This window comes from Zychaea mexicana (genome assembly GCF_025766255.1).
Source record: "Zychaea mexicana strain RSA 1403 chromosome Unknown BDB00scaffold_121, whole genome shotgun sequence".
NCBI classification, from domain to species: domain Eukaryota; kingdom Fungi; phylum Mucoromycota; class Mucoromycetes; order Mucorales; family Lichtheimiaceae; genus Zychaea; species Zychaea mexicana.
Genome location: NW_026516784.1, coordinates 77,595 through 104,128, shown reverse-complemented (window position 1 = coordinate 104,128; position 26,534 = coordinate 77,595). Strand labels below are relative to the sequence as shown.

At 43.6% G+C, this 26,534-nt stretch overlaps 11 protein-coding genes across 11 annotated transcripts; 8 read left to right on the top strand and 3 right to left on the bottom strand.

Annotated features, from left to right (window-relative positions):
• The first annotated feature begins 359 nt into the window (after nt 1-359).
• Nucleotides 360-1,792, top strand: BDB00DRAFT_84532 (uncharacterized protein). The gene is made up of 4 exons (XM_053125069.1): nt 360-904; nt 969-1,075; nt 1,160-1,568; nt 1,673-1,792. The coding sequence occupies exons 1-4, from the start codon at nt 499-501 to the stop codon at nt 1,738-1,740; spliced, it is 990 nt and encodes a 329-aa protein (XP_052974235.1). The 5' UTR covers nt 360-498; the 3' UTR covers nt 1,741-1,792.
• Nucleotides 1,793-2,292: 500 nt separating this feature from the next.
• BDB00DRAFT_877954 (uncharacterized protein) lies at nt 2,293-5,040 on the bottom strand (the record flags this gene model as incomplete). Its single annotated transcript, XM_053127676.1, has 4 exons — nt 2,293-3,278; nt 3,374-4,103; nt 4,222-4,482; nt 4,597-5,040. The coding sequence occupies 4 exons, from the start codon at nt 5,038-5,040 to the stop codon at nt 2,293-2,295; spliced, it is 2,421 nt and encodes an 806-aa protein (XP_052974234.1).
• Nucleotides 5,041-6,296: 1,256 nt separating this feature from the next.
• Nucleotides 6,297-8,491, bottom strand: BDB00DRAFT_773427 (uncharacterized protein; the record flags this gene model as incomplete). The annotated part of the gene is made up of 6 exons (XM_053120097.1): nt 6,297-6,826; nt 6,892-7,060; nt 7,145-7,463; nt 7,570-8,011; nt 8,140-8,228; nt 8,457-8,491. The coding sequence occupies 6 exons, from the start codon at nt 8,489-8,491 to the stop codon at nt 6,297-6,299; spliced, it is 1,584 nt and encodes a 527-aa protein (XP_052974233.1).
• A 295-nt stretch (nt 8,492-8,786) lies between these two features.
• On the top strand, nt 8,787-9,738 carry BDB00DRAFT_850875 (uncharacterized protein). Its single transcript, XM_053125470.1, has one exon. It carries the CDS (start codon nt 8,827-8,829, stop codon nt 9,700-9,702), a length of 876 nt encoding a protein of 291 aa, XP_052974232.1. The 5' UTR covers nt 8,787-8,826; the 3' UTR covers nt 9,703-9,738.
• A 4,078-nt stretch (nt 9,739-13,816) lies between these two features.
• BDB00DRAFT_773460 (uncharacterized protein) lies at nt 13,817-14,263 on the top strand (the record flags this gene model as incomplete). Its single annotated transcript, XM_053120098.1, has 2 exons — nt 13,817-13,911; nt 14,101-14,263. 2 exons carry the CDS (start codon nt 13,817-13,819, stop codon nt 14,261-14,263), a joined length of 258 nt encoding a protein of 85 aa, XP_052974231.1.
• Nucleotides 14,101-14,856, top strand: BDB00DRAFT_983142 (uncharacterized protein). Its single transcript, XM_053129996.1, has 2 exons — nt 14,101-14,268; nt 14,469-14,856. The coding sequence occupies exons 1-2, from the start codon at nt 14,263-14,265 to the stop codon at nt 14,682-14,684; spliced, it is 222 nt and encodes a 73-aa protein (XP_052974230.1). The 5' UTR covers nt 14,101-14,262; the 3' UTR covers nt 14,685-14,856.
• A 1,444-nt stretch (nt 14,857-16,300) lies between these two features.
• BDB00DRAFT_850866 (uncharacterized protein) lies at nt 16,301-16,937 on the top strand. Its single transcript, XM_053125469.1, has one exon. It carries the CDS (start codon nt 16,541-16,543, stop codon nt 16,793-16,795), a length of 255 nt encoding a protein of 84 aa, XP_052974229.1. The 5' UTR covers nt 16,301-16,540; the 3' UTR covers nt 16,796-16,937.
• Nucleotides 16,938-19,970: 3,033 nt separating this feature from the next.
• BDB00DRAFT_885022 (protein-L-isoaspartate O-methyltransferase) lies at nt 19,971-21,232 on the top strand (the record flags this gene model as incomplete). Its single annotated transcript, XM_053128377.1, has 8 exons — nt 19,971-19,987; nt 20,072-20,146; nt 20,256-20,314; nt 20,407-20,459; nt 20,554-20,723; nt 20,834-20,899; nt 21,005-21,101; nt 21,185-21,232. The coding sequence occupies 8 exons, from the start codon at nt 19,971-19,973 to the stop codon at nt 21,230-21,232; spliced, it is 585 nt and encodes a 194-aa protein (XP_052974228.1).
• An 81-nt stretch (nt 21,233-21,313) lies between these two features.
• Nucleotides 21,314-24,149, top strand: BDB00DRAFT_850856 (fungal-specific transcription factor domain-containing protein). Its single transcript, XM_053125468.1, has 6 exons — nt 21,314-21,651; nt 21,777-22,026; nt 22,111-22,303; nt 22,383-22,583; nt 22,691-22,822; nt 22,908-24,149. Exons 1-6 carry the CDS (start codon nt 21,556-21,558, stop codon nt 23,698-23,700), a joined length of 1,665 nt encoding a protein of 554 aa, XP_052974227.1. The 5' UTR covers nt 21,314-21,555; the 3' UTR covers nt 23,701-24,149.
• BDB00DRAFT_850854 (uncharacterized protein) lies at nt 24,058-24,826 on the top strand. Its single transcript, XM_053125467.1, has one exon. It carries the CDS (start codon nt 24,183-24,185, stop codon nt 24,462-24,464), a length of 282 nt encoding a protein of 93 aa, XP_052974226.1. The 5' UTR covers nt 24,058-24,182; the 3' UTR covers nt 24,465-24,826.
• BDB00DRAFT_877947 (UTP--glucose-1-phosphate uridylyltransferase family) lies at nt 24,794-26,512 on the bottom strand (the record flags this gene model as incomplete). The annotated part of the gene is made up of 4 exons (XM_053127675.1): nt 24,794-26,066; nt 26,134-26,207; nt 26,290-26,379; nt 26,444-26,512. The coding sequence occupies 4 exons, from the start codon at nt 26,510-26,512 to the stop codon at nt 24,794-24,796; spliced, it is 1,506 nt and encodes a 501-aa protein (XP_052974225.1).
• Nucleotides 26,513-26,534: the final 22 nt, after the last annotated feature.

The window sequence follows — 26,534 nt, the reverse complement described above, 5'->3', positions numbered from 1 at the left end:
GATTTATGGTAATTTATTGCATCCTGTCAATAAGGGAGTTGACTAGATTTTTTTCTGGATTATCAGTATAATGGCTCTGTTGCCGGGAGAGGCACTGAGGAGTGGGTCGACCTATCATTTGAAACTTGAATTATCCGAGCACTGAGAAGAGCATATCTCAAATAGCTTACAATGATGCATAGCGAGAGGACGATGCACCTTTCAGTAGAGCTGCGATAGAAGGAGACACTGTTATGAATACTGCAAGCTACATTTGGCTATTGTGTTATCTTCATTGCTATTATCTCGGGAAGTGATTTGTCTGTAGCCACGGTGACATACTCTGGCTAATTTGATTTGTCAAGTCGTAGGAGTCCTACTAGTGTAGGACTTTTTCAGAAATAGTGAAGCCGACGTCAAAAAAAAAAAGAGAGAGGTTTAAGCTCTTTCTTGTTTGTTCTGCATATACCGCACTCTGTTGGGGTTTCTTCTTTTGCTTTCGTCAACTTGTCGATCTTGATGCCGTTCAACATTTTGGAGCTGAACAATGAGCTGCTCACTGCCATTGCAGGTCATTTACCCGTTGACGATTTAAAAACTTTTTCGATCGTCTGTCATCGATTTGCCGTGATTGCCCACGACGATTCAACATGGCGAGAAATGCTCTACAATGGATTCGGCGTCACATACAAGCTTCCAGATAATACGTGGAAACAGCAGTACGAACGTAAATGCAGCGATCCACAGCATAACCGGATCTGTCCTCACCTCGGTATGGTCTCGAGAAAGACGTTGGAGCCTTACAAAGCTCCTTACAACAACGTGATACACCGGGATCCTCCTCGACACAACTGTGCAACGTGTGGTCAGAACCATTATCAGTCTGGCCTTTGCTTGTATATCTACCAGGGCAACATCCGTATCCGTAAGTGTATAATTTGTTTCTATCTGCAGTCGATATTTTATGCCGATTCTAATGTTCGTCACAGGCTGTAAGGAATGCGCTTATCGATTTCATGCCATGGCACCCAATCGTCATGGTATTTTGCTTCGTATTCCGGTGCTGCAGATGTATTGCTTCACATGTTCTCGACAGGTAATATAAAAATAGTGGGATGGTTATGAATTATAGGAGGTATAGTTCCTTGCTGTTATTAATAGATGATCATGCTTATAATAGCTCGGTGAAGCGCGTGGCGATGAAAGCGAGGAACACTATGTAGACTATCTGCTGGAATCAATTACGCAAGATAGCGAACTTGGACGGCAGCAGCTTGGTAAGCGACGGCAATGCATGTTTGAGCGTGAACTGAATGTCAGCGAAGCAGACCGAAAATCGGTTTTATCGTCCACGCCATGTTTTTATTTTGTCGACCGAATGTGGCTTTGGGCTTGGTTTTTGCGCTTGTGTGATGGCAAGTTGGCCACGGAACCAATTACGAACAAAGCTTTGGAGGATGAAGAAGGCAAATTAAATTGTGATGCTCGACCTCGCGGAGGATTCACAGTAGCTTTCAGTATCGTCACACCCCGTCTCTGGAACTATCTGGTCAAGACGTATGGTCTTTCTGGAAAAGCTTTTCAATCAAGTAGGTTTATTTTTTGATTTTGACTTTGATTTCCCTTGATGTGTTATAATCATGTTATGCAATAAGGGATGGCTTTAGCAAAGAATATTAAACACCTTTACTAGACGAGGTTCAGGGACGCCCGGAATATGCGGAAATGTGGAAAGCGATTGAAGACTGGAAACTCATATAGTAGAAAAATACAATGTAGATCATGATCATAATTATATACCCCCCCCCCCTTCCCCTCCTGCTCCTTTGATCTGGTCCTTTCTTCCCTTTTTCCTTTTAGCATGTTCACGTATAGATGTATAGATTCTTTAGAACTCTTTCTATGTTGTTGTAATAACACATTTCATTTTTGCTCTCCTCTTTTCCTTCATGAGTCTCTCCTCCGTCAATATGATTCCTATCATGAGAAAAAGAGTGTTTGATGCTTTGATTGACCTTACTTTGACAACTTGGGATAATGCCTTCTACTTGAATTAAGGAGTGATCATTCAAAGTGAAGAGGTTGTATAGCATCAATTTACCTGTACAAGGTTAGAACCTTTTTTGGAGCTTATATTTTAGCAGTGGAGGAGGTCAATGCACGCAATTTAATAACAATTTGTCGACGATATGAAAAGAAGGCAGTGAAAGAAGAAAGTGTTTTTCAGGATGGAACTTGTATATACATAAGAAGATAATTTGAAAAGTCAAATTCTACTGAATTTGCTAAGAAAGATACTATGCTATATTGGAATTATTGGGTTGAAATGAATAGATGAATTGCATTGTCGGATCTTGGCGCAGAGTCAAATGCCATAGTGATATCTTCGTCACTATTGATCGTTATCAAATCGCCGTCTTCGTCACGATACATGATAAAGTCCCCGCTGAGACCTTTCATGCGAGTTTTGCGTTCAGCCAGCGTCCGCAAATCTTGATAATTGATATCTTGTGGCGCATAAAACACGAATGCACTATGTCGACTGTAAAAGAGCTTTACTTTAACCGTGGTTGTTCTTCGTATGATTTGAGATGTTGATCGTGGAGGACGACTACGGGAATTTGCAGAATTGGCTGCTCCTATTGCTGTATTCGTGCTGATGTTAGGGCTACTTTGTGATCGGCCTCGGGTTGTTGCTTGCAGGGTAATAATGTGCTGTTGATCGTGCTCTTCGATTTCGTAAGCTGCCTGAACGCTTGGGGATGGTGGACTACTACCACTTTGTGGAGGTGATGGCGGTCCACATGTACTACTACTTCGACTACTGAAAGGCAGCGACGTTGACGGTGAGTTCGGTGACGGTAAAGGGCCAGTTTGATGTAGATGATGTGGTGTTGTGCTATTATTATCATTGTTCCTTCCGGGATGATTAGCGCTGTTTTGGTGATAAAAGTAATGGCTGTATGAAGACGTCCGGGTTGGCGTAACTACTTCGTTGTTTCCGTTATCAAACAACTCTGGTAATTGATCGTAATAACCGCCTCGAACAGGGAGTCTGTTCATGTATGCATACGATAGAAACGTTGGCGAGAGCGTTTCCATTAAATCTTCGTGGTCGTGATGGCTTTTGAGACCGCAAGTGACAAGGCTAGATAGCCTTTTGTTTCTAGTTTGCTGTCGGATGAGTTTCTCAAGCACGGATTCCCATTGAGTAAGTTGCTCGTCGTTTCTGTATTCTAACGTGAACGATTCCAGATCCGAGTCCTTCAGCCAGAATATTTGCAGCGATAGTGCAACGGCTATTGCGTGTCAAGTTTTACCAGAACATTATAGTGTTTAGTATTCATAATACACATGTTTAATAACCGATGTTTTTAAAGCCATTAAAACTTACCACCATGATCCACTTGAGCCACATTGCTAATTTTGATTAATCCCAATATCCACAACGGTCCGTCTTTCTTTTTCTTGGCTTTTTTGCTCGCGACTTCGGCACAGAGCATAATCATTTTTTCGAATAAATGAAGATGCACTTCTTTGGTTGTATTTCTGTGGTGTACGATTGCTTTGTCATGTAGCAGTAGCATACCACACTGTTCATCGACGTTGGTGATGGATTTCCAATCCGCCACGCGTTCTTTAAGTTCTTTGACCCGTTGCTTATTTTCCTGTAAACGGCGGGTTTCGTTCACTCTAGATGCTACGCGTTCCATGGCTTCCATGCCCCGCTGCAAGTCGTCGTAGTGTGGCCAGTCATCGGGAGTATAGTTCATTAGCTGCTGTAACAGCAGAGGGTACTTGCATACACGCTGGACAGGTTTTATGAGAAGCGATGGTAGCTCGTAATTGGGTTCGACGCTTGTTGAGGAAAGCTGGGGTGCCCATTGCACGACGAGATCCAGTGCATGCTGCATGTTGGCGCAGTAGGGTTCATACACTGAGAACGATTCCTCGAGCTCGACCAATACCCGGCCAAAGTTTCCTTGAGGATGCTCAGCATGATACTCGACTTGCATAAGGAACCGGAGCTGGAAGTCAATAAGGGCATTGAGGTTGCCAAAAATATGATGCAGAGTATCCAATGAAACGATGTTGCGCTGTGATCGCAGCTCATGAGCATAATTCTATATCGCAAAGAGAAAGCAAATATTATCGTTAGTATTGCGTTTCAGCCCAAAGGGTGGCAATGTGGATCATATAGGTGGAATAAGAAGAATCTCTCTATACACTTTTACAACAGACCTGGATTGTTTCAAGATACTCGACATACTTGCGCTCGGTTTGTAGCAGTTCGATAATCACTTTATCGCGTAATGTTGGAGTAGGAGATGCTGCTGACGCTGTCGATGACGATGACGATGACGATGATGATGATGCGTGCTGTTGTTGGTTACTCTTTTGCTCTTTTGTCTTTTCTTCCGCATCGGAAGGGGGCGGGTACTCTGAACTAAGGATACCTCCTTCGTGTAATAAAGTTAAAATTGTATGTAATGTGTTGATGACCTGCGCGGCGTGGTATAGAAAAGAGACAATTAATTGTTTGTTGCATAAGCTTCATCCATCGGGTAACTAATCGTCGTCTTTCGTCGATCACAATTTGGCTTTTTCTTGTATTACCTTGCTGAACCCGATCGCATTGTCTTGATACATCTCGGATACCGTAAAAAGATCATCTTCGTTCAACGTTAAATGGTGTCGACAGGCAATGATGAATCGATAGACGAAGACTTGATGCTGCTTTTTGCAAGAATTTTGCTCGAAGGTTAGGTCGATAGCTGCTTCTGGTTTCAACAAATTGAAAAGAGAGCATAAAATATGTCCTTGTCGACACAATTGCCATAGACGATACAGTGGAGCTGGCATGTGGGAACGGTTGTTGCTCTTGCTGGCTTTTTGCTGATGTGCATTGCTGCTGTTGCTGGACGATAGTGCTGAAAGTGATAAGGATAGGTCATCTTCGTCGTTACTATCCTCAATGATGTTCAGGTGATCGAAGCCTGGAACAAAGGTCAATCCGTCGAGAACCCATTTGCAAGTCTTGTACATGTAAGCAATGGTCATCTTTTATTCCCTTTGCTGTCTGATAACAATCAGTCGGAACGACGCACTTGAAAAGAGAGAAAAAGAGTAAAAGAAAGAAGAGGAGCAAGAAAGAGGGATAAAAGAGAAACATTCACGCAGCAGTAACAAATACTAGTAATACGGAGTACATGATTTTTTTTGACAATAGAAGCAGGGTCAGCGTTGGCCTGTTTCAGGCACACATCACAGACGTGCATTGTCCGTCTTGTTAGCAATCATCGCAAGCGCACCCCTTACTCTGTCGGTTCCTTTACGGGGTTGCCTCATGGCGTCAGAAATATGGACTGCATTATTAGAAATTGTATGTATAGCACAATCTATCTTTGGTACGAAGGGAGAAGGGGGGGAAGTGTGGATGTGAGTGAGCGAGAGAGAGAGAGAGAGAGACCTGAAAATAAAGATTGAGAGCATGATAATTTCCCTGTTTATCCGGTCTGTCAAAGAGAAAAGGAGAGGATCGTCGTTGGATTCCGCTATAGCAGACTCAATTACGTGTGCTTTATACTCATCGTCAGGTAAACAGAATAAACTGATAAAGGATCATAATCATACAGCACACGCACGTTCATACGTATGCATGTTTTCGACTCCATAGCGTTGTCACTGTGTAAACCTTTTATTTTACCTACATATTGCTTATACCGACAATGGGTAGATCAGGTGCTACTGTATATCTAGTATTTGTATGTACTACATACTAAAGTTGTACTTACATGCAACAGTAGGCAACCACCAAATCTAGCTGTATACGCTGAAGATGTTTTTGCATGCTGTGAGTGGCACGTTAGAGATATGGCTTGCTAGATATAATGACGACGATCTCCACAGCAACTACTAATCCATGACAGTAATTCCCAAAACTAGAAGTGCCTTATCTCTAGCTAGCTCCTTTGTAAGGAAGGCACCGAATCAAATTAAACTCGGTGATACGTGTGTACATGCATATATTTTTTGTAAGGGTAATAGGACCGAAAAGCAAACAAAAAACATGGGTTTTCTCTAGAACGACGTAGACTATTGGGAAATAAAGGTAGTATAAACAAGGTAGCGTGGCGTGTGTGTGTGTGTGTGTGTGTGTGTGGTTGTACTAGGTTGAGGATGATGGTTGGATTAATGGATGGATGGATGAATGGAATGGAATGGAATGCGAAATGAAAATATTACACAGGGGGAAAATAGGAGGATAAGCAGGCAGACTGGATAGTAAACTACTACTTTTTGTTGTTCGGCCCAGTTTAGCCAAAGTGGAAGCTGTGATAGCCACCACCGTTTGCTGAACGTCGTGAGCCACTGCCGCCGGGGAATCCTCCTCCAAAACCACCACCGCCTGGGAAACCACCGCCTCCACCGAACGAAGACTGACTGAATCGGGCACCGCCCATGTTAGGCATACCTCCACCCATGCCGCCCATGCCAGACTGTCCAGCAAACATCTGTGCAAAGATATCGCTCATGTCTACACCTGCGCCGTCGAATGCGTCGCCGCCCATGCCCATACCGCCTTCAAGGTCAGCACCAGAGTCATAGCGCGCCTTCTTTTGAGAGTCGCTGAGCACATCATAGGCTTCGCCGACTTCCTTGAACTTGGCTTCCGCCTTGACATCACCAGCGTTCTTGTCAGGATGGTATTGCAAGGCAAGCTTACGGTATGCTTTTTTGATCTCAGAGTCGGTGGCCGACTTTGTCAATCCAAGAATCTTGTAGTAATCTTTGCGCTGTGACTTTTTCAGCTCAAGTTCAGCCTTTTGCAATAAGCCTCGGTATTCTACAAGTGGTACACTGATCAGCAAAGAAATAGGGGGATTGCATTATCATGAGCGTAATACTAACCTCGATTGCCTGCATCGAGTTCTGTCAGATGACGGTAGTCCTTGACCGCTTCTTCATACTCTTCCAACTCCATGTAACATGCGGCCCTACGGCTGTAGACCTTTGTGAAATCAGGATCCAATTTCAAAGCCTTGTCACAGTCTTCCAGTGCTTCTTGGAATTTTTTCAACTACATGATTTAATGACTTTAGCTGAAGTGGAATCTCCTACGCAACATATCCAGGGAATCACTACATGCGAACATGTGCTTTACCTTTTGCAAAACAGCAGCACGGTTGGAATACAGTTTGGCGTTCAAGACATCGTTCTTGTCGTCAATTTCCAAAGCCGCAGTGTATGCATCATATGCCTCTTGAAGATTGTTGGCCTTGAAAGCAGCATTACCCTTCTCCTTCTGCGCATCGAGCGCACGAGCCTTCTTCACCAGGATACGGGCCTTTGTAAAGTCAGGGTCACAACGCAGAGCCTCCATACAATGGGCAATAGCCTTTGCATTATCACCCTGGCCATAAAACACGTGTGCCCTGAGATACAGGACATCCGGGTTCTGGGTATCCAATCGGACCAGGTAGCTAAACAGAGCAGAGGACACACATTATCAGTCTGAGTTACACACACATATTGCCTTTCACACACAGCACTACTTCCAAAGGGAAAACAAGGCAAATGCATACTTACTTTACAATCCGGCTAGCCTCTGACCACTTCTTTTGACCCAAAGCACATTCTGCACGCCAAATGTTCCACTTGACAGGCACACGGTCCTTATCAACAAAGGTGATGGCGCGATCTAGACTGTTTCCGGCAAGACCCCACTGGTTTCCGTTCATGTACGCCTCCATCTGCCCAATGTACGACTTGACCGACTGCAAGTTCTGGCACTCACGCTGGACCTGGGCATTGTTGCTATCCAGCTGGTATGCCTGCTCGTACTGGCGAGTTGCCTCTTCCAAGTTACCCAAGTTGATGTGACATTTGCCTGCACGCATATACGCCTTGACATTGCTTGGATCAATGTCCGTGGCAGATCGACAGTCAGCAGCGGCTTCTTTGTACTTGCCGAGCATCGTCAAGGCAGCAGCGCGGTTGGCATAGTAAGTGGCTGTTTTGGGCGATGCCTCTGATGGATGATAGTGTATGGTTGGATTAATCAAACAAACCAACGATAGATAAAAGGAGAACAGAAGAAAACCCTCGGGGGGTTGGAGATGTCTGAGGAAGAAGAAACGGAGTAAGATAACAACTTACCAATAGCCTCTGAGTAAAGTCTAACTGCTTCATTGTAGTTGCCAGTCTTGTATTCTTGATTGGCTTGGGCTTTGATCTCTTCAGCCGAACTGTAAGGTGCGATTCATTTACACATTGCCGGATATAAAAGATTGATGAGCTCAACGTTGAATGATCAGAGCAGCGACTTTTCTTTTTCTTCTTCCTTCTTTTCGTTGAAAACCAAACCACACAAAAGTGAAGGATAGGTTAAGAGGCCGAACGAGAGAAAGACAGAAAGAGAGTGAAAGTGCGCGCAGGAAATACCAAGGAGAGAGCATGTTCCTATAGTAACTTACACAGTAGGGTCAACGTCCATAGGAGAGTGCGTCATTATTATTATTTTTCTCGTTTATGTGGTTCGGATATCAAGGCCCTCGGTCTATACAGTCGGTCGCAGAAAGGACGCAAACAAAAGGCTAAACTGTGCGAGTGGGTAAGAAAAAAGAGAAAGAGAGGAAGAGAGGGGGGGTTAAAAGAATTACAGAAAAAAAAAAAAAAAGAAGCGAACCAGTGGGGGTGGGCAACCGGGGGGAAACTAAGAAAGATTGGTGTCAGCTCCAAAGTCACCGATGAAATGGAAGATGCTAGAAAAAAAAAAGGCTGCTGTCTTTGAACGCTGGCCTTTCGTTCCGCAGGAATTTTGTATACTGTGCCATATTACGGGACATGGACGCCAATAGCAGTAATAATAATAATAATATTAGTAATAATAATACTAACAGCAACAGTAATGCAAATGGTCCCAACGAAGCATTCAATTTTGACTATACCTTGCCCACCAACAATGATGTATACCAGAACTTAATGATGACCGATGGAGCCTTGTTTGGTACAACTGCTGCTATTCCCGACAATCTATTCGAATTTATCACGAATGACAATCCTACTTGTCCGCTCGATCCTGCTGTTCAAATCGATTCTGCTGCTACTGACAATGTCGTGAACAACGATTTCCAGCCAGCCGCTCTTTCGGGACAACAGCAAACAACAGTTCAAGGACCTCCAGCAGCAGTAGCAGCGGTGGCGGGACAGAAACGGACGCGACAAGACGACGACGACGCACGACCGCAGCCACAACAGACGGGTAACAGCGTTTGTACGACACCCAGCAGCAACAACACCAAAAGCGTCGACGACAGCCAGTACGAACCACCCAAACAGGCCATGTTCGCCATTGTTGTAGGCGGCCGACCGTTCCGTCTCAGCTGGGAATCGATCAAAAGTGACGGGCCACAGAATTTCTTTACCGAGTATTTTAGACGAAGCAAAAACACACGCATCATGCATGTGGATCGCGAACCCGACGTTTTTAACTTGGTTGTGCAGCATCTACGCGGCTATTATGTTCAGCCTCGGGATCAGCTCCAGAACCAGGCGCTACTAAGCGACGCTAATTACTATGGTTTGAAACGATTACGTGCCTTCCTCCTCCAGTATCTTTTTGTGAATGTGGGTGGTCGTGTATTTCGACTTCCTTGGTCTTTGTTTCAAAAAGGTAACTTCAAACCTTCCATTTTTTTTTCTCACTGCTGTTTTATCTAATGAGTAAATAACTAGATGGAGAGTCAACAAACTACTTTACCGGACCCATCAAAGACTTATTATTTATTCCTAACGGCAATGGCATCCAAACGAGTCCATTTTATATTGATCGCGATCCGGACTTGTTTCAAGACATTATCAGCCATTTGCGCGGTTACACCATCCGTATTCGCGACGAACTGCATCGTAAAAACCTGGTCAAAGATGCACAATATTATGCATTCAAGCACTTGCGGGATAAGTTGCTTGTTTCGCGCGAAACACTCGACGGACTGGGTGACCAAGAGTGTCTTGAAGTGCTCGTATATCTCCACGATGTCCGGGCAGCGAATTTGATGCGACCTAAAGAAAATGACAGAACCAGCAGCAGTAGCAGTAGCAACTGCAGCAGCGACAGCGGTATGCTGCAATACAAGCGTGGCGGCACATCCCATGCACTCCTCGTTCAATTATCGGATTTCCGCATAAAAGTTCACCAAGCCGATATGCATGGTACAGAGTGTCGGATGCTTTCGGCCGAACTCACTGATCCACATAAGCGGAAACTGCGTGAATTGAGCCAAGGCATGGCGCTCAATGGCGTCGATGATACGCACGTGATGCTGGATGACGCATGTGCGATGACGGTGGATGATCGACCCATACGTTATCTTGAGGATCTGAAAGAGCTGGATAGTTGGCGACAGTGTGATGCAAGTGGTAGCGACGTGTTGCTACAGTTGGGTGTGCAACGCGCCATCGCAAGGGTGCATCTAGTTGACGAACGAATAGTGCTCTATCTTGTGCGACTTGAGGCTATTAGCTCAAGATTTGCATTAAATATGAAAAGGGAGTTCTTGTCAGGGTAGAATACGACAACTAATAAAAGTATAATGTACATAGTAATTTTGATTTTACTCGCAATGCTACGTGTATGTGTGCTATCTTCCATGACACATTGCGTATGTGAAGGAGAGGAAACGCATCATGACAGTACCCTTGCAAGTGATTGTCAGTTACTCGAGTGGTTTGAAACAGTTTGTGTCAGCAATTCAAGAAGAGCGTAAAATAAAATGTAGCTTGACCTTTCGACCAGCGCTGAGACAGATGGAAAAGGCTTCTTTTGTAAGAGGTACATGTACTCGTATCTACAGGGAAATGTCTTGCTGTAAATGTGCATACTGTATCGGGCACTATTTGAAAACGAAATCAGTACCAGAAAAATGTGCTACAGATAAAGTAGTTGGTCTTTTTCCTTGTATACATTAACCCGGACAATAATCACATTGTGATGAAAGCTATGTACACCTTTTGCTCTGGTATAAGCTAAGCAAAACAATAATTAATTTGCGTATCTCCCTATATAGCATTAGCTCAGGCTTTTTGATTTGAGCGAGCTGCCGGTTCAAGTTTTTACAACATGATCTTCCAAGCTTGTACCTGTAAGTATACATAGGGAACCTGCTGTGCTAGAAGTAGAGGTAGGATCACTGGAGCAGCAGCAGAGAAAGGAAGTTTTTTTGTGTTAGCGTTCTCTTAATCACGATTGAAATGCTGCAATGTGATCAAGGATGTGCAGCACACATCCATCACTTGACCTATTGCACTTTATCGATCTCTGACGATTTAGTGATACAGACAAGCCAAAAGGGTGTGCTGACCCTTTAATTTAAATTCTTCTGTTTTTAGACAAAAATGCTCGATCTGTTCATAACAAAAATGGCTCTTCCAACAGATACACGCATTTCAATGAGATATATAACTTACTGTCGTCATATTACATGATATTAGGGGAAAAAAGGGCATGGAAGGAGGTCATGCACATGGGAGAGATAAGGGAACAAGTATCTCTGTCTTAGTCACCATCAAAATATAAGATTACATTCCTTGGAAAAGGTAAGAAAAAAGAAAAGGAGAGACTCGACAAGCACCTTAGATTACCCCACTCCCCAATAGGCAGGCAACCTTAATTCTATCGACTGTACCTATATAGATTTCTTTTATCGCTGCTGAGAGCATAGCCACAGTAGTTTATCGTATGAGAAAAGTGCTCCTTGTATTACATAATTTATTAAAGACTAGCGTTGTTTGTAACCATAGAGGTAGTATACACTGCTGTCACGCGGGATCCGTCCTACTTGGAATATTCAGAAGCGACAGTTAAAAACAAATCAGGGAAAGCGAATGCAATGACTTGATTGATTTCATTAAAGGTTCACTTGTAATCTATGCTATAAGAAGAAGGCCCTGTCCATCCTGTATGTCTAGTGACGTTTTGCTCAGTGAAAGTCGTCGTCTTGATGTCTCGCCACGCCTGCCGCACCGCACGTTTCTTTTCAAGGCACACACCCCACTCAATCTGATCGCCGAGATCGCAATGTTTTAAATTTAAGAAAAGAAAGTTATCGAATTCTAGCTTGCTAGCGATTCCACTTATCAAGAGTAGTACTTGAAAACAGCTTCGTTTTCAAAGTGTAAATTGGTTTCGCAGAGTATTGGTAGACCTTGGTATCCTGCTACAGGGCACAGGGTCCCAAACTCCTTCACTCATCATAGAACCCAAGTGTTGCCATCAACGAGGATGTAGAGATTGGCTGCCAAGGGTTGTTGCCCAGAAATTCATGACCGCACGCCTAAATTTTGTTGCCAAAGACACTGCAAATGGTGGCATTGACAGTTCTTTTTTTTTTTTTTTTCGCGCCTACCGTACCCAAGTGTTTGTCATTGACCAGGAGCTATTTTGAATGGGCGAGGCGGAAGACAGGGTTTGCTCTGTCTGTTAAGGGGGATGCGTGTTCCGTCAAGGTGTGATGTTTGGATATAGGGGGGGGATGTACGCATGGTACTACGCAAACAACAACGCCTTACGGACTATACACAAATAAGCAATCGGTGTGGGCGTGCGAAGATGAAAAGAAGAAAATGATGCATAGGTTACGTAGAGCATATTATTAACTAGCATTGTTACTGGAAATGGAAGGTAAATCAGGAGGAATTCGTGAGAAGCGGCATCTTATCAAAGTTACCCTGCCGCCTTGACGCTATGAAAATGCATGCAAGTCATTAAAGCCACTTTTACGTAGAAAAGAATTCAATAAGAGCTAATGTGTGTAAGTGATCTTTTGTTGCCAACGCTACATATGCTACCCGGCACATCGCTACTACTATCATAATGCTACTAATTACAGTAGCTGTGCCAAAAAAAAAAAGATTAAAACCAAGCACAAGCTTATTGTGAAACCAAGACATCATCATCATCTCTCAAATTCTTTTATAGGTTGTACAGAGAGAGTGTGTAAATGACCGGTTAAGAAGCATGACGACTACTGTTCCATATTGTCATGTAAGCATATAAGCTTACTATTCACGTACTACGAACAAAGAGAAAGAAAGATCTTTATCTTGCAATCATCCATCACATTGGTAGATTCTGGATCTATAACAGATACAAGAGATTTACCTTGCTAGAACATGTTAGTATGGCCCCCATGTGAAAAAGTAATACTGCACAGTAGCAGCACCAGAGGGACTGGGTAACTCAAAACATATTTTGCATGAAAAATGTGCTGCTGTGTTGCTATTTGACCAAAACAGTCCATAAAAAGCAAGTTGTTGCTTGCATGCACCTATCAACGTAGGCCAGCACTGCAACATCTGTAGCCCGAGAGCAAAGGCAGCTACTTTACGCTTAGATTTAGCTGGTAAAGCATCACCCCCCCCCACTACTTGAGGAAAGATGTTGCCACTGGACGGACGATGGATTACTATTGGGCAGATCCTCCTGGCTCCATCATCATCTGCGTTTTTAGTGTTGTTTTAGAACGAGCTCAGTTTGAAATCAAAGAAGCTTTTCGACGAGAAGAGTGGGATAATGCTGCTGCTGCGAACTGCGAAAGTTGCGGGGAGGAGGGGAGCATTTAAAAGGAAGGGATCATGTGGCCACCAACTTTTTGGGCGGGTGACGTATGAAGACCTGTCTCCAAGCAGATGCTTGTGGAGGGTTGGTTGGTTGGTTGGTTGGAGGAGAGGGTGCCACTCTCCCATTTGATTTTTTCCCCCAATTTTCTTTCCCATCAGCAAACTCCCTCCCTCTTCTTTCTTTTTCTCCCTCTTTTTTTTACTTTCTTCTTTCAAAATGCCTTTTCGTTGCAAGTGTGGAAGAACGTTTGAAAAGACCGACACCTTTGCCTCACACACATCGGCGTGTGCTCCGTTCCATCAACGGCGTATGTCCGAGACCAATGCGCTACAGCAACAGCAATACCATCATCATCATCATCATCATCATCAGCAGCAGCAGCAGCAGCAGCAGCAGAAGAAACAGCAACCGCCACTCATCAACACAACGTCCTTGTCATTCATCCCCACGGGGCTCTTATCACCGACACAGCAATCGCCAGGCTCGTCATCACAGGCCAGCTCGCCCTCGTCCTCGTCCAACGCGACTGCCAACGGCACTGTTGACATGGCGTCGTCCATGCCGAGCTACTTTATGCCGACCGGTCTGTCGCTACAGCATGCGTTTGAAGGCGCCAGAAGGCGGTCCATGTCGTACGGTAGCACCAATGCCTCACTGAAATAATGATGGTTAGTCACAGCCGTCAATCCCCATCATCCCCATCATGCACATATCTCCCTCTCTTTCTGCCCAAATCAAAAAGAAAAAAATAATCACCCAGTCTTCTTCTTCTTCTTCTTATCCCTTTTGCAGTTTTCTACTCTCCATTTGCTATTTTGTTGTTCATTTTGCTTTCTCATATGCCAACGTCCTCTTCTCTTTTTTCCAGCCCACCCATCGCCATCACCTACTACCCACATGCATTATTCCACTTTGCACATTTCGCCTGTATCAAATCAAAAAAACACCACCTTTTATTCTTGTCGCAGGAATAATAACAACAATTATTAAAAAAGAACCGATAAGCATTTTTTTGTTTGGTTGCTTTTTGTTGTTGTACCACGTCAACAAAAGGTCCAAGTGTTTGGGTCACATTTCATCATAACAACACACACCTGCTCACTTGACGACAATGCATGAAATGGACAACAGGGCGTCTTTTCGCTCTCAAATGTGAGTTACGCCCCCCCCCCTCCTCTCTCTCTCTCTCTCTGCATAATAAACACAACACAGCTTCAAATGTATGCGCTATAGCAACATTGGCTGCTGTGACACCATGGAAACCGATTCACACTGCCTTGCCACGATAGGGGAACAAACACCCTTGTAATCTCAGAAAGAAAGAACTGTGCATGCATATTCGAAAGTCTTCCATGGTGAAATTAGAAAGAGATAAGCTATAGCATCCGTGGGCCTTTTATACTGTACGCAGCTACAACATGAATGGCTAGTCGCTTTGAATCTCACGCATATTTATGCTTGGTCGTTTGAATCGTGGTCAATTTTGTAATGCAGAGAGTAAGAGGGGGGGGTTCAACCAGCCATGTCCTTGTCCTGTCTACGTGTGTCTGATCCAATAATCATCAGCGATCTCCCCGCATATAACACACACACACACACACACACACTCGTAATCTAACCTCTTTATTTTTGACTGTCCTGGAGAATGAAGCATTTTTTTAAGATTCCTGATATGCCAAAATAAGCTTATCTCTTTGATCGGCTTATCCAATGAGAAGCGGAGCCTGCAACCTCCTTATCGCTGCACATTCTCACGCATTAGTGGCAATTTCATTTTCTATGGAGAAAGCAGCATACATGTGCGTCTTGGTGTTGTTGTTGTTGTTGATAAAGCTATCTCTTATAGGGATCTTTTGTACATAATCAAGCAGCGGACTATACATACTCGAAGGAAGAATACAGATGAGTTCAAAGGAGAAAGATCATTTATTCTTGACAAAGGAAAGAGAAGATACTGCACAGAATATAATAACAAAGGAATTTAAAACCAGCTTCTTGTTAGGCTTTTGAGTTACTTGGTGGTGTTACAGAAAAGAAAAAAAGGTTTTGGGTACTGCTATGATGATTTGATTTCGAATACAAGACAAAGAAAAGAGGAATGAGGTACTGCTAGATAACTTTTTTAGAGATGGAAAGGAAAAAGAAACAAAAGAGTCGAAGGGCTTTATATTACTTGCCGTCCTTATCGTCCTTGCCCTTGTGGTCGTCATATTTGCCATCGTGGTCGTCGTACTTGCCGTCATAGTAGTCATATTTGCCATCATGGTCGTCGTACTTGCCATCATGGTCATCATATTTGCCATCATGGTCGTCATATTTGCCATCGTGGTCATCATATTTGCCATCGTGGTCGTCATATTTGCCATCATGGTCATCGTACTTGCCATCGTGGTCGTCATATTTGCCATCATGGTCGTCGCGCTTGTCTTTGTGATTGTCGTGCTTACCGTCATGGTCGTCGTACTTGCCATCATGGTCGTCGTACTTGCCATCATGGTCGTCGTACTTGCCATCATGGTCGTCGTGTTTGCCATCGTGGTCGTCGTACTTGCCATCGTGGTCGTCGTACTTGCCATCGTGGTCGTCGTACTTGCCATCATGGTCGTCGTACTTGCCGTCATGGTCGTCATATTTGCCATCACGGTCATAGCCCTTGCCATAACCACCACGGTAGTAGCCATCATGGTCGTAGCCCTTGCCATAATCACCACGGTAGTAGCCATAGTAATCGTAGTATCCAGCATCACCATATTTATAACCGTACTTGTTGGGCTTGCTGTCGTAAAATGCAGCGCTGCCATAGACGTCCTTGTAATCGTACTTATCGGCGTTTTTGCCATAGACGGCAAGGCTGCCAATGAACTTGCCGCTCTTCTTGTCATAGTAGCCAGCCTTGGAGACGTAATTTCCGTATTCGTCCTTGTACATAGCGGATCCTCTATGGCCCTTGCCATAATCACCACGGTAGTAGCCATCGTGGTCATAGCCCTTACCATAATCACCACGGTAGTAGCCATCGTGGTCATAGCCCTTGCCGTAATCACCACGGTAGTAGCCATCATGGTCGTAGCCCTTGCCATAAACACCACGGTAGTAGCCATCATGGTCGTAGCCCTTGCCATAATCACCACGGTAGTAGCCATCGTGGTCATAGTCCTTGTCATATCCGCCATCGTAGTATTTTCCATCGACTGACTTTTCATCATCACGGCGAGCCAAAGAGATAGGCGATCCCTGTACACTGGAGAGGATGGCCATGGCAGCAACGGAAAGAGCGATATTGAGACGCATGTTGAGTTGTTTTGAGGAGAAAGGTAGTATAAGAGAGCACAGAACGATGTGTGTGTAAGTAGCAAAATGAAGCTGTGAATGGCCCTCTTTATATATACTTTTTTTTGGACGCTAGGAGTTATACCATCCAACAGGACAAGCCCTTTACAGCAATAAGACTTGGTGTAGGAAGTAATGATCATGATAAAGTGTAATCATCACAGCGTAAAGGGTAGAGCGCTAGCTCGTAGAATAGTATCTCTCCATCTTTACCTTCGCGTTCAGAACCTGTCAGTAAGTGATGCTTTTCTCACGGTTGGTGACACGGTATCGTTATACTGTATGTAGCAATGTATTTAGACGAAAGCAGATTATTGCTAACTTGTTCGCTACTGGTCAATGTACAATCGACCTGCAACAACTTGGCTCCACCCTGGCTTGAAAAAAAATCAAAAACTTTTTATCTAAGCATGATATATTACTCATCAGACTTAATGCAAAAAATGATGTTAGATGTTTGCAGGAGTATTATTATAGTCATTATAATTATGATGATGGCATAGCGGACCATACGCTAGAAACTAGATGCCATAAAACAAAGCTGTATACAATATGTTTAAGGATGTAGGATCCGTTTTGACTTAAAAGAGGCCTATTTCACAACCTCCTGTAGACAGGTTTTTTTCTCAGTAACTCGGTCATGTTTGAGAGAAACAAAACATAAACTGCTTTGCTTGTGCCAAGAAAACACAAACAAAGGTTCATACGTAAACAGATTTACAAAAAGCGGAACATTCGCTTGACAGGTGTGATTCCAGGTTACTATCGAGTAAGAAGTCAATGCATTGCATTATTTCAAGATGATGATATTATATTGTGGAGAACAGGTGCTTTTTCGTAGAGGAGAAACAAGAAAACGAATCGATCAACAAAAAAATCATACGGGTTTTTATTTTTTTAAAACAGGTGTACTCGCCTGGTTTTTGCTGGATAGAACGGTCTAGTATTAATGTTGGAAGATGCATAACTGGAAGCGAAAACATATAGGACGTATGATGATGAGCAGCGACTACTGTACTGCCCACGCGATAAATTGATACTGATATTACTTGATGATTCGTTGAATGGATCATGTTTTTGCATCACCAATGAACGATTTAGCTGCTACTCACTATATCACTATAACTTGATATTTCGATGACTTGATCACAATTGGGCGTCACGGAGGAGATCAAGTTATCGCGTGGGCACTGTATACATAATATCATACCGACACTGTTTCTTATTTCTCCTCCTGATGTTTTTCAAAGAAGCATGGTCCATGTGTACTACATACATACATTTCCACATGTCCCCATATATAAAAAAAATAGAAACCGGCAGTTTACTAGAATATAATCATCCGTGAGTAAGCCCAAAACAAACCTGTCAGCAGAGCTCAATGCTTCTTTCGTTACCATTTTACAGTATCAAATTATCATCAGAGATAAAAATAGATAAACAAAAGAAAAAAAGCCTCATGGTTGATCGATCATTTAATGTGGAACATTGATCAAAATACATCGCCTCTCCCTTCTTTCAAAGCCACGACAAATTTCCCATTGGTCGAAGATCACATAACTATATATACTACATGTGAGCAAACATAGCCACAAAGCGTTATATCATTTGTGTATCGATGATCTTAGTAGCAGGCCTCTTTTCCTTCAACCGATCTCGGAACGATTTCAATGAAACGGGTGTTATTCGCTGTACCAGTTTAACAAATATACTGGTAATACATAAAAGAAGAAAACAAGCGTGATACAAGAGTCATTTCTTGATTCGAGCTGACATTAAGGTTGTAAACCATTCCAAAATTGAAGCAGCCATGTTCAAGACTGCTCAACAATATAATAGCTTTCACAATCACATGATGAAAATATAGATTATGTATTAACAGAACCAAAAAAATAAATCTGATTGTCACTACTGTATTATTATCTGATAAATACGGATCAGTGCTATCACATCAATGATGCTGTAATAGGTATATGTTACGTTTATATACGGCGGGATGGCGATGTTATACTACACGCGGCCATAATGTTGCTTTTTTACTGGACATTTTCTTACTTCAGCACATTTTAAGCGAGTATAGAATGTATGTACTACTTTAAACAAAAATCGCGTGGGATTCTGATAGTAGCACGTATGATATTCCTGGGAATAAGAAGAAAATCGACTGAAAATTGCTTCGTTAAATCATAGAAAACTGTCACTTGACTGGGATCAAAGCTTGGAAGTCTAATAACTCTACATGCCAGCGTTTCTGTAGATCAGAAAGAGGCGGTGAAGAGATTGTTGACGTCGCGCTGGCTAAGATGTGATAAAGATTACCCAAGGGCCCGGCACATTCCTTCCATGCCAGTACTTGCAGGGATTCTATAAGCTCGAACACTACACACGTATGTAATAATAATAATGCGTGATCTTTAACCCGAGACGATGAAATTATCACCCAAAACTTTAGCCAGATGGACGGCCCGAGTAAACATTTTCGTTTCCAGAAAAAGAAGTTGCGGTTTGTGCGGGAAGGGAAGTGAACTTTACCCGAGTTCCGCTGCATTGACTGATGGATTAACGTTGTCCCTTCCACAGATCGGATCAAAGAACCATCGCTATTTTTCTCCTAACGTTTGTAACTTGCAAAGGGTTCGAAAATGATCTGCAACCAAAGGAGAGGGGGAAGAAAACTGATGTGGAAGTAATCAAAGGTGTAAGTAGTAGTAATAGTAGTGCCAGCAGTAGTGCCAGTAAAAGAATATGTTAGAAGAATGAGCAAATTATTCAATCATGCAGACAGTGACGTCCATATGATTTTCTCTCTCGGTTTTTGTTTCTTTCGAGTAACCTCAACCCCTTGTAATCTCAACGCGTATATACCGTTAAAAAATCAACAATGGCATGGCGCTGTTCAGGTTTTTTTTAAAGCTTTATTTGAGAAAAAGAATAAAACACAATGCAAAGCTTAACGATAGACACAGGTGCATCGAATGTGGAACTGGTGGAGAATCTCTTTAAAGAAAAAATCATTAAAAGTGAACGCGTGCGTAACACCATGAAGGCGATTGACAGGTGTGTCTTTCCATACTTGATCGTTGCGAATCTGACCAATTGCACATGACGGCCAATAACACTTGGTTATGTGTGTTGATATAGGAAGGATTACGCACCTCGGTATGCGTATCACGATGAGCCTCAAAGCATCGGGTTTGGCGCTACCATATCTGCACCGTAAGTAACATTGAATACAAAGCCGAAGGTTTTTCGTCCTTCCTGATACATTGACTAATACCACCACCACCACCACCAACATCACTCTTCTTTTAACAAAATACAACAGGCATATGCATGGTTACGCATTGGAAAAGATGCAGGATTTCCTGAAACCAGGAATGAGAGGCAAGATGATGCCTTTGAGATAGAATAATAGGCACACACAGCCTTTTGAGAGAAAATTTCTAAATTTCTTTTCTTCTGTATTGCGTTGATAGCGCTGGATGTTGGATCTGGAAGTGGTTACTTAACAGCGTGCATGGCGAATATGGTAAGATATCTGGATGGCTACCAAAAAGATGAAACATGCGGCTACTGCTCCTAAACCTGCATAATTTTCTCCTGTATCTATTATCATACAATAGGTCGGACCAGAAGGTCGGGTGATAGGCATTGAGCATATCCAAGAGCTCGTGGACATCAGCGAGCGCAATGTGAAAAAACATCACAAGGATTGGATGGTAGCTGGAAGGGTCAAGTTTGTCGCGGGCGACGGGCGTCAAGGATATCCCGAGGATTCGCCTTACGATTGCATGTATGCAAGATAATGAGAAAGGGGAGGGATGGGAGGAGAGAGCGCGGCTATATAAAGCTACCGAGAATGGGGATTCTTTTAACCGGGATTTCTTTTTGGGATTTCTGTAGCCATGTGGGTGCCGCTGCTAGCGAGAAACCTACCGAATTATTGAGGCAATTGAAGGCACCAGGATTGTATGTCTTTTTGGGGGGTTTCTATGTAGAATATAGGATGAGTCAAGAAATAGCATTACTCATGAGCACATTGTCTCTGATGTGTTATTTTTGCAATGCATGTAGGCTGTTCTCACCGGTGGGCACGGCGTCGCAGTCAATCATGATTTATCGCAAGCAGGAAGATGGAACGGTTCGAGAAGAAAAATGGCTGGGTGTAATGGTAAGTTTATCACAACAATCCCCGGCTCACGGCTCAGGACGCGGAGCTTAAATGCTTTACTAACACCCCCGCCCATGCTTTAGTATGTGCCGCTTACAGACAAGAAAGAGCAGTACGAAAAAGGCTATTAAAATGGGGATCGAACTTTATTTCTTTCTGCCTTTCTTTTTTTACGTTTTCTGAACCTTGAACTCGTTCGCTTCTTTTTCCTCTTTTTTTTTTTTTTCCTTCTACGAAACAAAGATAACATTGAAAAGAAATACGTTGCTTTCTTTGAACAAGAATAGAAGGAATTAGAGAGCATTGACCGTGGCTTAACGACAACCCGAGTATATCGTCGGGATTTATCCAATTTCAACATATTTTTTGTTCTTTTTCCCATTCTTTTTTTTTATCCTTTACCAAAAAAGAAAAAACGAGAATCGCTTGTCAAGCCAATTTATGCACTCATACCATGGAACACGACAGCGATGCCGAACACCTACGACACGAGAATGGCAAAAAGCGCGTACGCGCTACCCAAGCTTGTGTATTGTGTAGAAAGAAGAAGGTTGGCCGTCAAAGAACCATTTTCGACATGAGTGATCATGTCAACTTTCTCTCCCTGTACTTTAAACTTCGTGGCTATTTTTTTTTTGAATCGCTGACAAAAGGCCCTTTTGTTTTCTTATTTAGATTAAATGCGACGGCACAAAACCAGAATGTCTTCATTGCCAAGAAGCAAACACCCAGTGCGAATACACAGAGAGCAAAAAGCGCGGACCACGAAAGGGATACGTGCAGCTTCTTGAAGAACGTCTGGCCCAGATGGAACGACGGCTTGTGCGACTAGGTGGTACTGCAGCATTACTCAGTGAAAGCAGTGGAGAAGAGTCGCCGCTGCCTATGCGTTCAATGCTACCCAGTCAACCATCGTATACTCGAGGTAATGGCACAGCGATGATTGGGAATATTATAGTGCAACAAATAGATATAACTAAACATATTGGCTCTAATATGAACGATAAAGATCCTGTCCAACGCATCGCAGAGGAAAACGAGGGTTTGCCATCAAAGGAGGTCATAATGCATCTAGTCGACTTGTTCTTCAAGTATATCAATTCTGTATTCCCCTTTGTGCACAAAGCAACGCTGAAGCAATCCGTTGAAGACGGAACCGTTTCCAAACCACTGTTGTGGAGCGTGCTTGCTATTGGTGCCAGGTATAAATTTGCACATCTACTTGTTTCTCTCAGCATTGTAGACATAATAATGATGATGACCGATCAATTTCTGCAACAGGTATTCCGACGATCCGAGCATCAAAACAGATCCACCCTACTGGGCGGGTGAACGATTTGCAGCAAAGGCGACATCGTTGATCGATGCTAGTATGCTTGAACCGACGCTACCAAATCTCCAGTTTTGGGGCATCATGGCATGTCTTGAATACGGACGTGCATCGGGCTCAAAAGCATGGATTTATACAGGATTGGCAGTACGGTAAGATATATATCTTTTTTTTTGTGAGGGGATCCCTTCGTTATATTTGGCTTACAGCTTTTGGTTATAGTCAATAATAACCATACTCACGCCACAACCAAATTTAGGTTTTGTCAAGAACTTGGGTTGAACAAGGAAGAGACGCTGAGTACACCCATCCTATCCAAGGACGGTACGATAGATACGGTTGCCATGTCACTACGTCGACGTATTTTCTGGAGCTGCTATGGTATCGACAAGTACGACAAAACTTTCCATTTCTCTACTTTTTGAGAAAGATGAATGAGCTAACTTATTTTAAACTTCTCCTATTCTCGGTGTAAGATTTACCAGTGCCGGCACGAACCGACCACAAAGTATCACGAAAAGCGAAGTCGATGCACACCCACCCAGCATTCCAGAAAGCATGGTGCTGCGTGATTCCGACTCGAACATTTCTGCGACCAACAAACGCATTGCCAACGATTCACTCATGGACATTTCACGACATTACATGAAGATTATGGAGATTTTTGGTGAAGTCAACACGGTCATGAGTCGGTCAAAGTCGGATTCGACGTCGATCCAATGGCCTCCAGTTCCAGAATATGCGGGTTTGGATACACGGTTACGATTATGGAAAGACAATCTGCCTGAACGATTCCAATTTACACCAAAGAATCTCGATTTTCACAAGGACAGTGCCGGCTTCACATACTTTAACATTTGGTTGTCAATACATGCAGTGTGGTGCTCTTCGTTGATGGTCTTACATCGTGGCAGTTTGGCATACGGTGACATTCGACCGGGTGATGTGGATCCGGACGTATATCGCGCCATACAGGCCAGCATTGACACGTGTAAGACAAGCGTTCGGACAGGCACTGGCGTGTTCCGCTCCATGCGTGATCTATGTGGTTACAATGTGTTGCCATTCATGGGATATTCTGCTTATGTATTCGCTACTGTGCTCATGACATCTACGTTCTCCAAAGGACCTGATGCTTGCCGAAAGAGTAGCAATGCTCTCAAGATCTTATATGATTTGATTGACGTAGGTTTTCTTCTATTGTTTCGGCTGAAGCGTGAGCTGAACAAAAACGCTAAACGATCGCATCTGGATATTATTAGGGACTGAAACCTTACTGGCCCATGTGTGAAAGGCTTGCAAGCACGGCAAGTGATCTCTTGGTCGCGCATAGCCGATTGTACCAGCCTCAACAACGACAAGGATTTCCGTATGACTTCAAGACCGACAACTCAACGTACACACCTCCAGTTGATACAATGACGCCGTCAGGAACTACCACTGCAACCCCATCAGGCACACCAAACGACTTCCAGTATCCGAAAGTCGAATCTTACTTTTCTGCTGCTGCACCTCCAAATGGTATCAATGCAATGACCTCAATTCCTCAACGGGACACGCTATCAGTGCAACAACCTCAACCAATACAGCAGCAGCAGCAGCCACAGCATCAACAACCACAGTTAGTGCCACCACCACCACCACCACCACAGAATCATCAATCACAACCAGCACCTCAACCACAACCGCCCCCGCAACAGCAACCTGCATTTTCATCCATACTCAATGACGACCTTCCGAACTATGGTATAATGCCCGGTGATATAGACTTTGACAGCTTCGATTTCCTCAACGACAGTGCGCTATTCGGACAGATTATGTTTGATGCTAGCAGGCCATCAGCAGCACCTCCATCTATAGCCAATTCATTCGCGTATCCAACAATGCAAAGCTACGTACCAGATCCAAATGCACCCGCTCAGTCAGCGCTTGTCTCACCACATTCTTACTCAAATGGAGCATCCCCTACTGCACCACCACAATCTTACTCAATTGGAGCATCCCCTACAACTGCACAGACATGGAATACATAAGCTTGTTACCCACTTTTATCTTCCTTTACTGTTTCATTCATATATTCGCACACACGCACAACACACATATTTCTCTTATTCTGTATTCCATATATTCTTTCTTTTCCTTGTTCTTATTAGCATGATGCCACATACTCCTCTGTAACCATCACACGTGTAGCGAACCAACATGCATGCATTCACATACGCAACATTTTAGCACGTTCTCTTGCCTATCTTTACGTTTCTGCTTTAGAAATTACTCTTTATAGATTTATATAAAATAAATTGTAAATCAAAAAAAGTATCGCATGTTTGTTGCTGCTGTGTCATATCTTGGTAATGCTAACTCAGTGATCGAGGATTCGCAAGTTACCCGTAATCACTTTGTTCTCTAAGATAGAGCCGGGTGGAATATCAATGCGCTCGCCATGATTGGCGACGATGATTACCGTTCCACGCAACTCGACCTTTGCACCAAACGTGACATCGCCTGTCACTGTAAGATGATCGAGCTCCAAAATATGAGGGATCTTCTTAAACCGGCTCAAAAAGTTGTTGACCTTTTTGAACTCATCTCCAAGTTTTACCAGAGGCGTTGTATGGAACATGCGTTGGGGGTTCATGGACAGCTCGCCGTGCACCAGCGAGTACAGATCAGACGTGACCAAGAATAGATCCGAAGTTGACTTGACCGGCAGGAAGCGGTTACGAGGAACATTGACGCCATGGGCATTCTTGAAATGCTTGATACCAGCACCTACTGCAGTCTCGAGCTGGATGACCTTTTCACCGCTATCCGTAGACTTGTTGTTGACAATGATCTCGAGATCCAGGGCGTCCTCGTCCATGATCCGCTTGACCGCCTTCAGATTGATCCACAGGTTGTTGGTATTGAAGATATGGAATTTTTTAATCGACTTGAAGTCCTCCACATGTTCATCGGGCACCTGGGCGATCTCCAAAAGCCGGATCTGGCCATTATAATCGATCAATGTGCCTCCCTTGATATCGGCCTTGGTCTTGTCAGTGACTTCCATGATAAACTCCATATCCTTTTCAATCATGTGGTGCAGGATGTTCACATCGACCGTGGCGCCCAAGTTGTCCACGTTGGAAACAAATAGATATTCTTTGCCGTGCGATAACAACTGATCCAGAATGCCCGAGTTGTAGAGGGATTCGTAAAGATCACCGTGGCCAGGCGGATACCATTGGTCAATGGGTGCACCCGGCTTGCGCGGCACAGGTAAGAGCGACTCTTTTTTGATACGGGGATACTTGCTCTGGTCAAACGTATGGATACTGATATTGTGCGTTTCGTATTTCTTGACAATACGTTTGGTCTCGTCGTCTGTGTTGAATGAGTTCATCAATATGAACGGCACGTCCACATTGTGCTTTTTGTTGAGGTATTCGATCTGGCGCACGCTCACGTCAAGAAACGTCATGCCGTCGCGCACCTCGATCGCTGATTTGGGTCCAACACAGCCCATCGTTGTTCCCAAGCCGCCGTTCAGTTTGAGCACGGCAAGCTTTGACAGGTCTTCTGCACCAGCTTTTGGGATAGTGTCATATCGCACAATTTGCTCTTCAGAAGGGGATTGGATCTTGTCCCAATCACTGCATAATTCGTTGGATGTTATTGATATGCTCTCAACGCTCATTCGACATATTAAGAAATGCTTACAGTTTGTTGCCTTTGGCAGTATCGTCCAGATAACGGGTAAATAATAGATAAAAGGCATCCATCTCCGTTTTGAGCTACATAACACCATCGCTGATGATTAGATCAAGAGATTAAAACTATAATTGCTATCTTTAATGCAATATGCGCCGAACTTACTTTACGGTCAGTACCCGCCTGACTCTTTAAATGATCGAGCTCGGCCTTGACGGATTTCGCAGCTGCAGCATATTGCGCGCCTTTAAAATCCTATTATAAAAAGGACGTGAGTTGATATCTTACGGCTGAAACATTGCTGCATATGAAGCATTACCAGCATGGATAGCGTCTGCGGATGATGTCTATCAGATCTCGGTGGCGACAGCCCTCCCCTTTCAGCCATGGTTATATCCTTGCTTTTCTGG

Excerpts from the sequence above, each read along its gene's own strand:
- BDB00DRAFT_84532 (XM_053125069.1), top strand. The coding sequence starts at position 499 with ATGCCGTTCAACATTTTGGAGCTGAACAATGAGCTGCTCACTGCCATT. Across the intron at positions 905-968 it reads CCAGGGCAACATCCGTATCC|GCTGTAAGGAATGCGCTTAT; the intron begins GTAAGTGTATAA and ends TGTTCGTCACAG. Across the intron at positions 1,569-1,672 it reads TGGAAAAGCTTTTCAATCAA|ACGAGGTTCAGGGACGCCCG; the intron begins GTAGGTTTATTT and ends CACCTTTACTAG.
- BDB00DRAFT_850875 (XM_053125470.1), top strand. The coding sequence starts at position 8,827 with ATGGACGCCAATAGCAGTAATAATAATAATAATATTAGTAATAATAAT.
- BDB00DRAFT_850866 (XM_053125469.1), top strand. The coding sequence starts at position 16,541 with ATGGCCCTTGCCATAATCACCACGGTAGTAGCCATCGTGGTCATAGCC.
- BDB00DRAFT_850856 (XM_053125468.1), top strand. The coding sequence starts at position 21,556 with ATGGAACACGACAGCGATGCCGAACACCTACGACACGAGAATGGCAAA. Across the intron at positions 22,027-22,110 it reads TCAACCATCGTATACTCGAG|ATCCTGTCCAACGCATCGCA; the intron begins GTAATGGCACAG and ends TGAACGATAAAG. Across the intron at positions 22,823-22,907 it reads AGCTGCTATGGTATCGACAA|ATTTACCAGTGCCGGCACGA; the intron begins GTACGACAAAAC and ends TCTCGGTGTAAG.
- BDB00DRAFT_850854 (XM_053125467.1), top strand. The coding sequence starts at position 24,183 with ATGCCCGGTGATATAGACTTTGACAGCTTCGATTTCCTCAACGACAGT.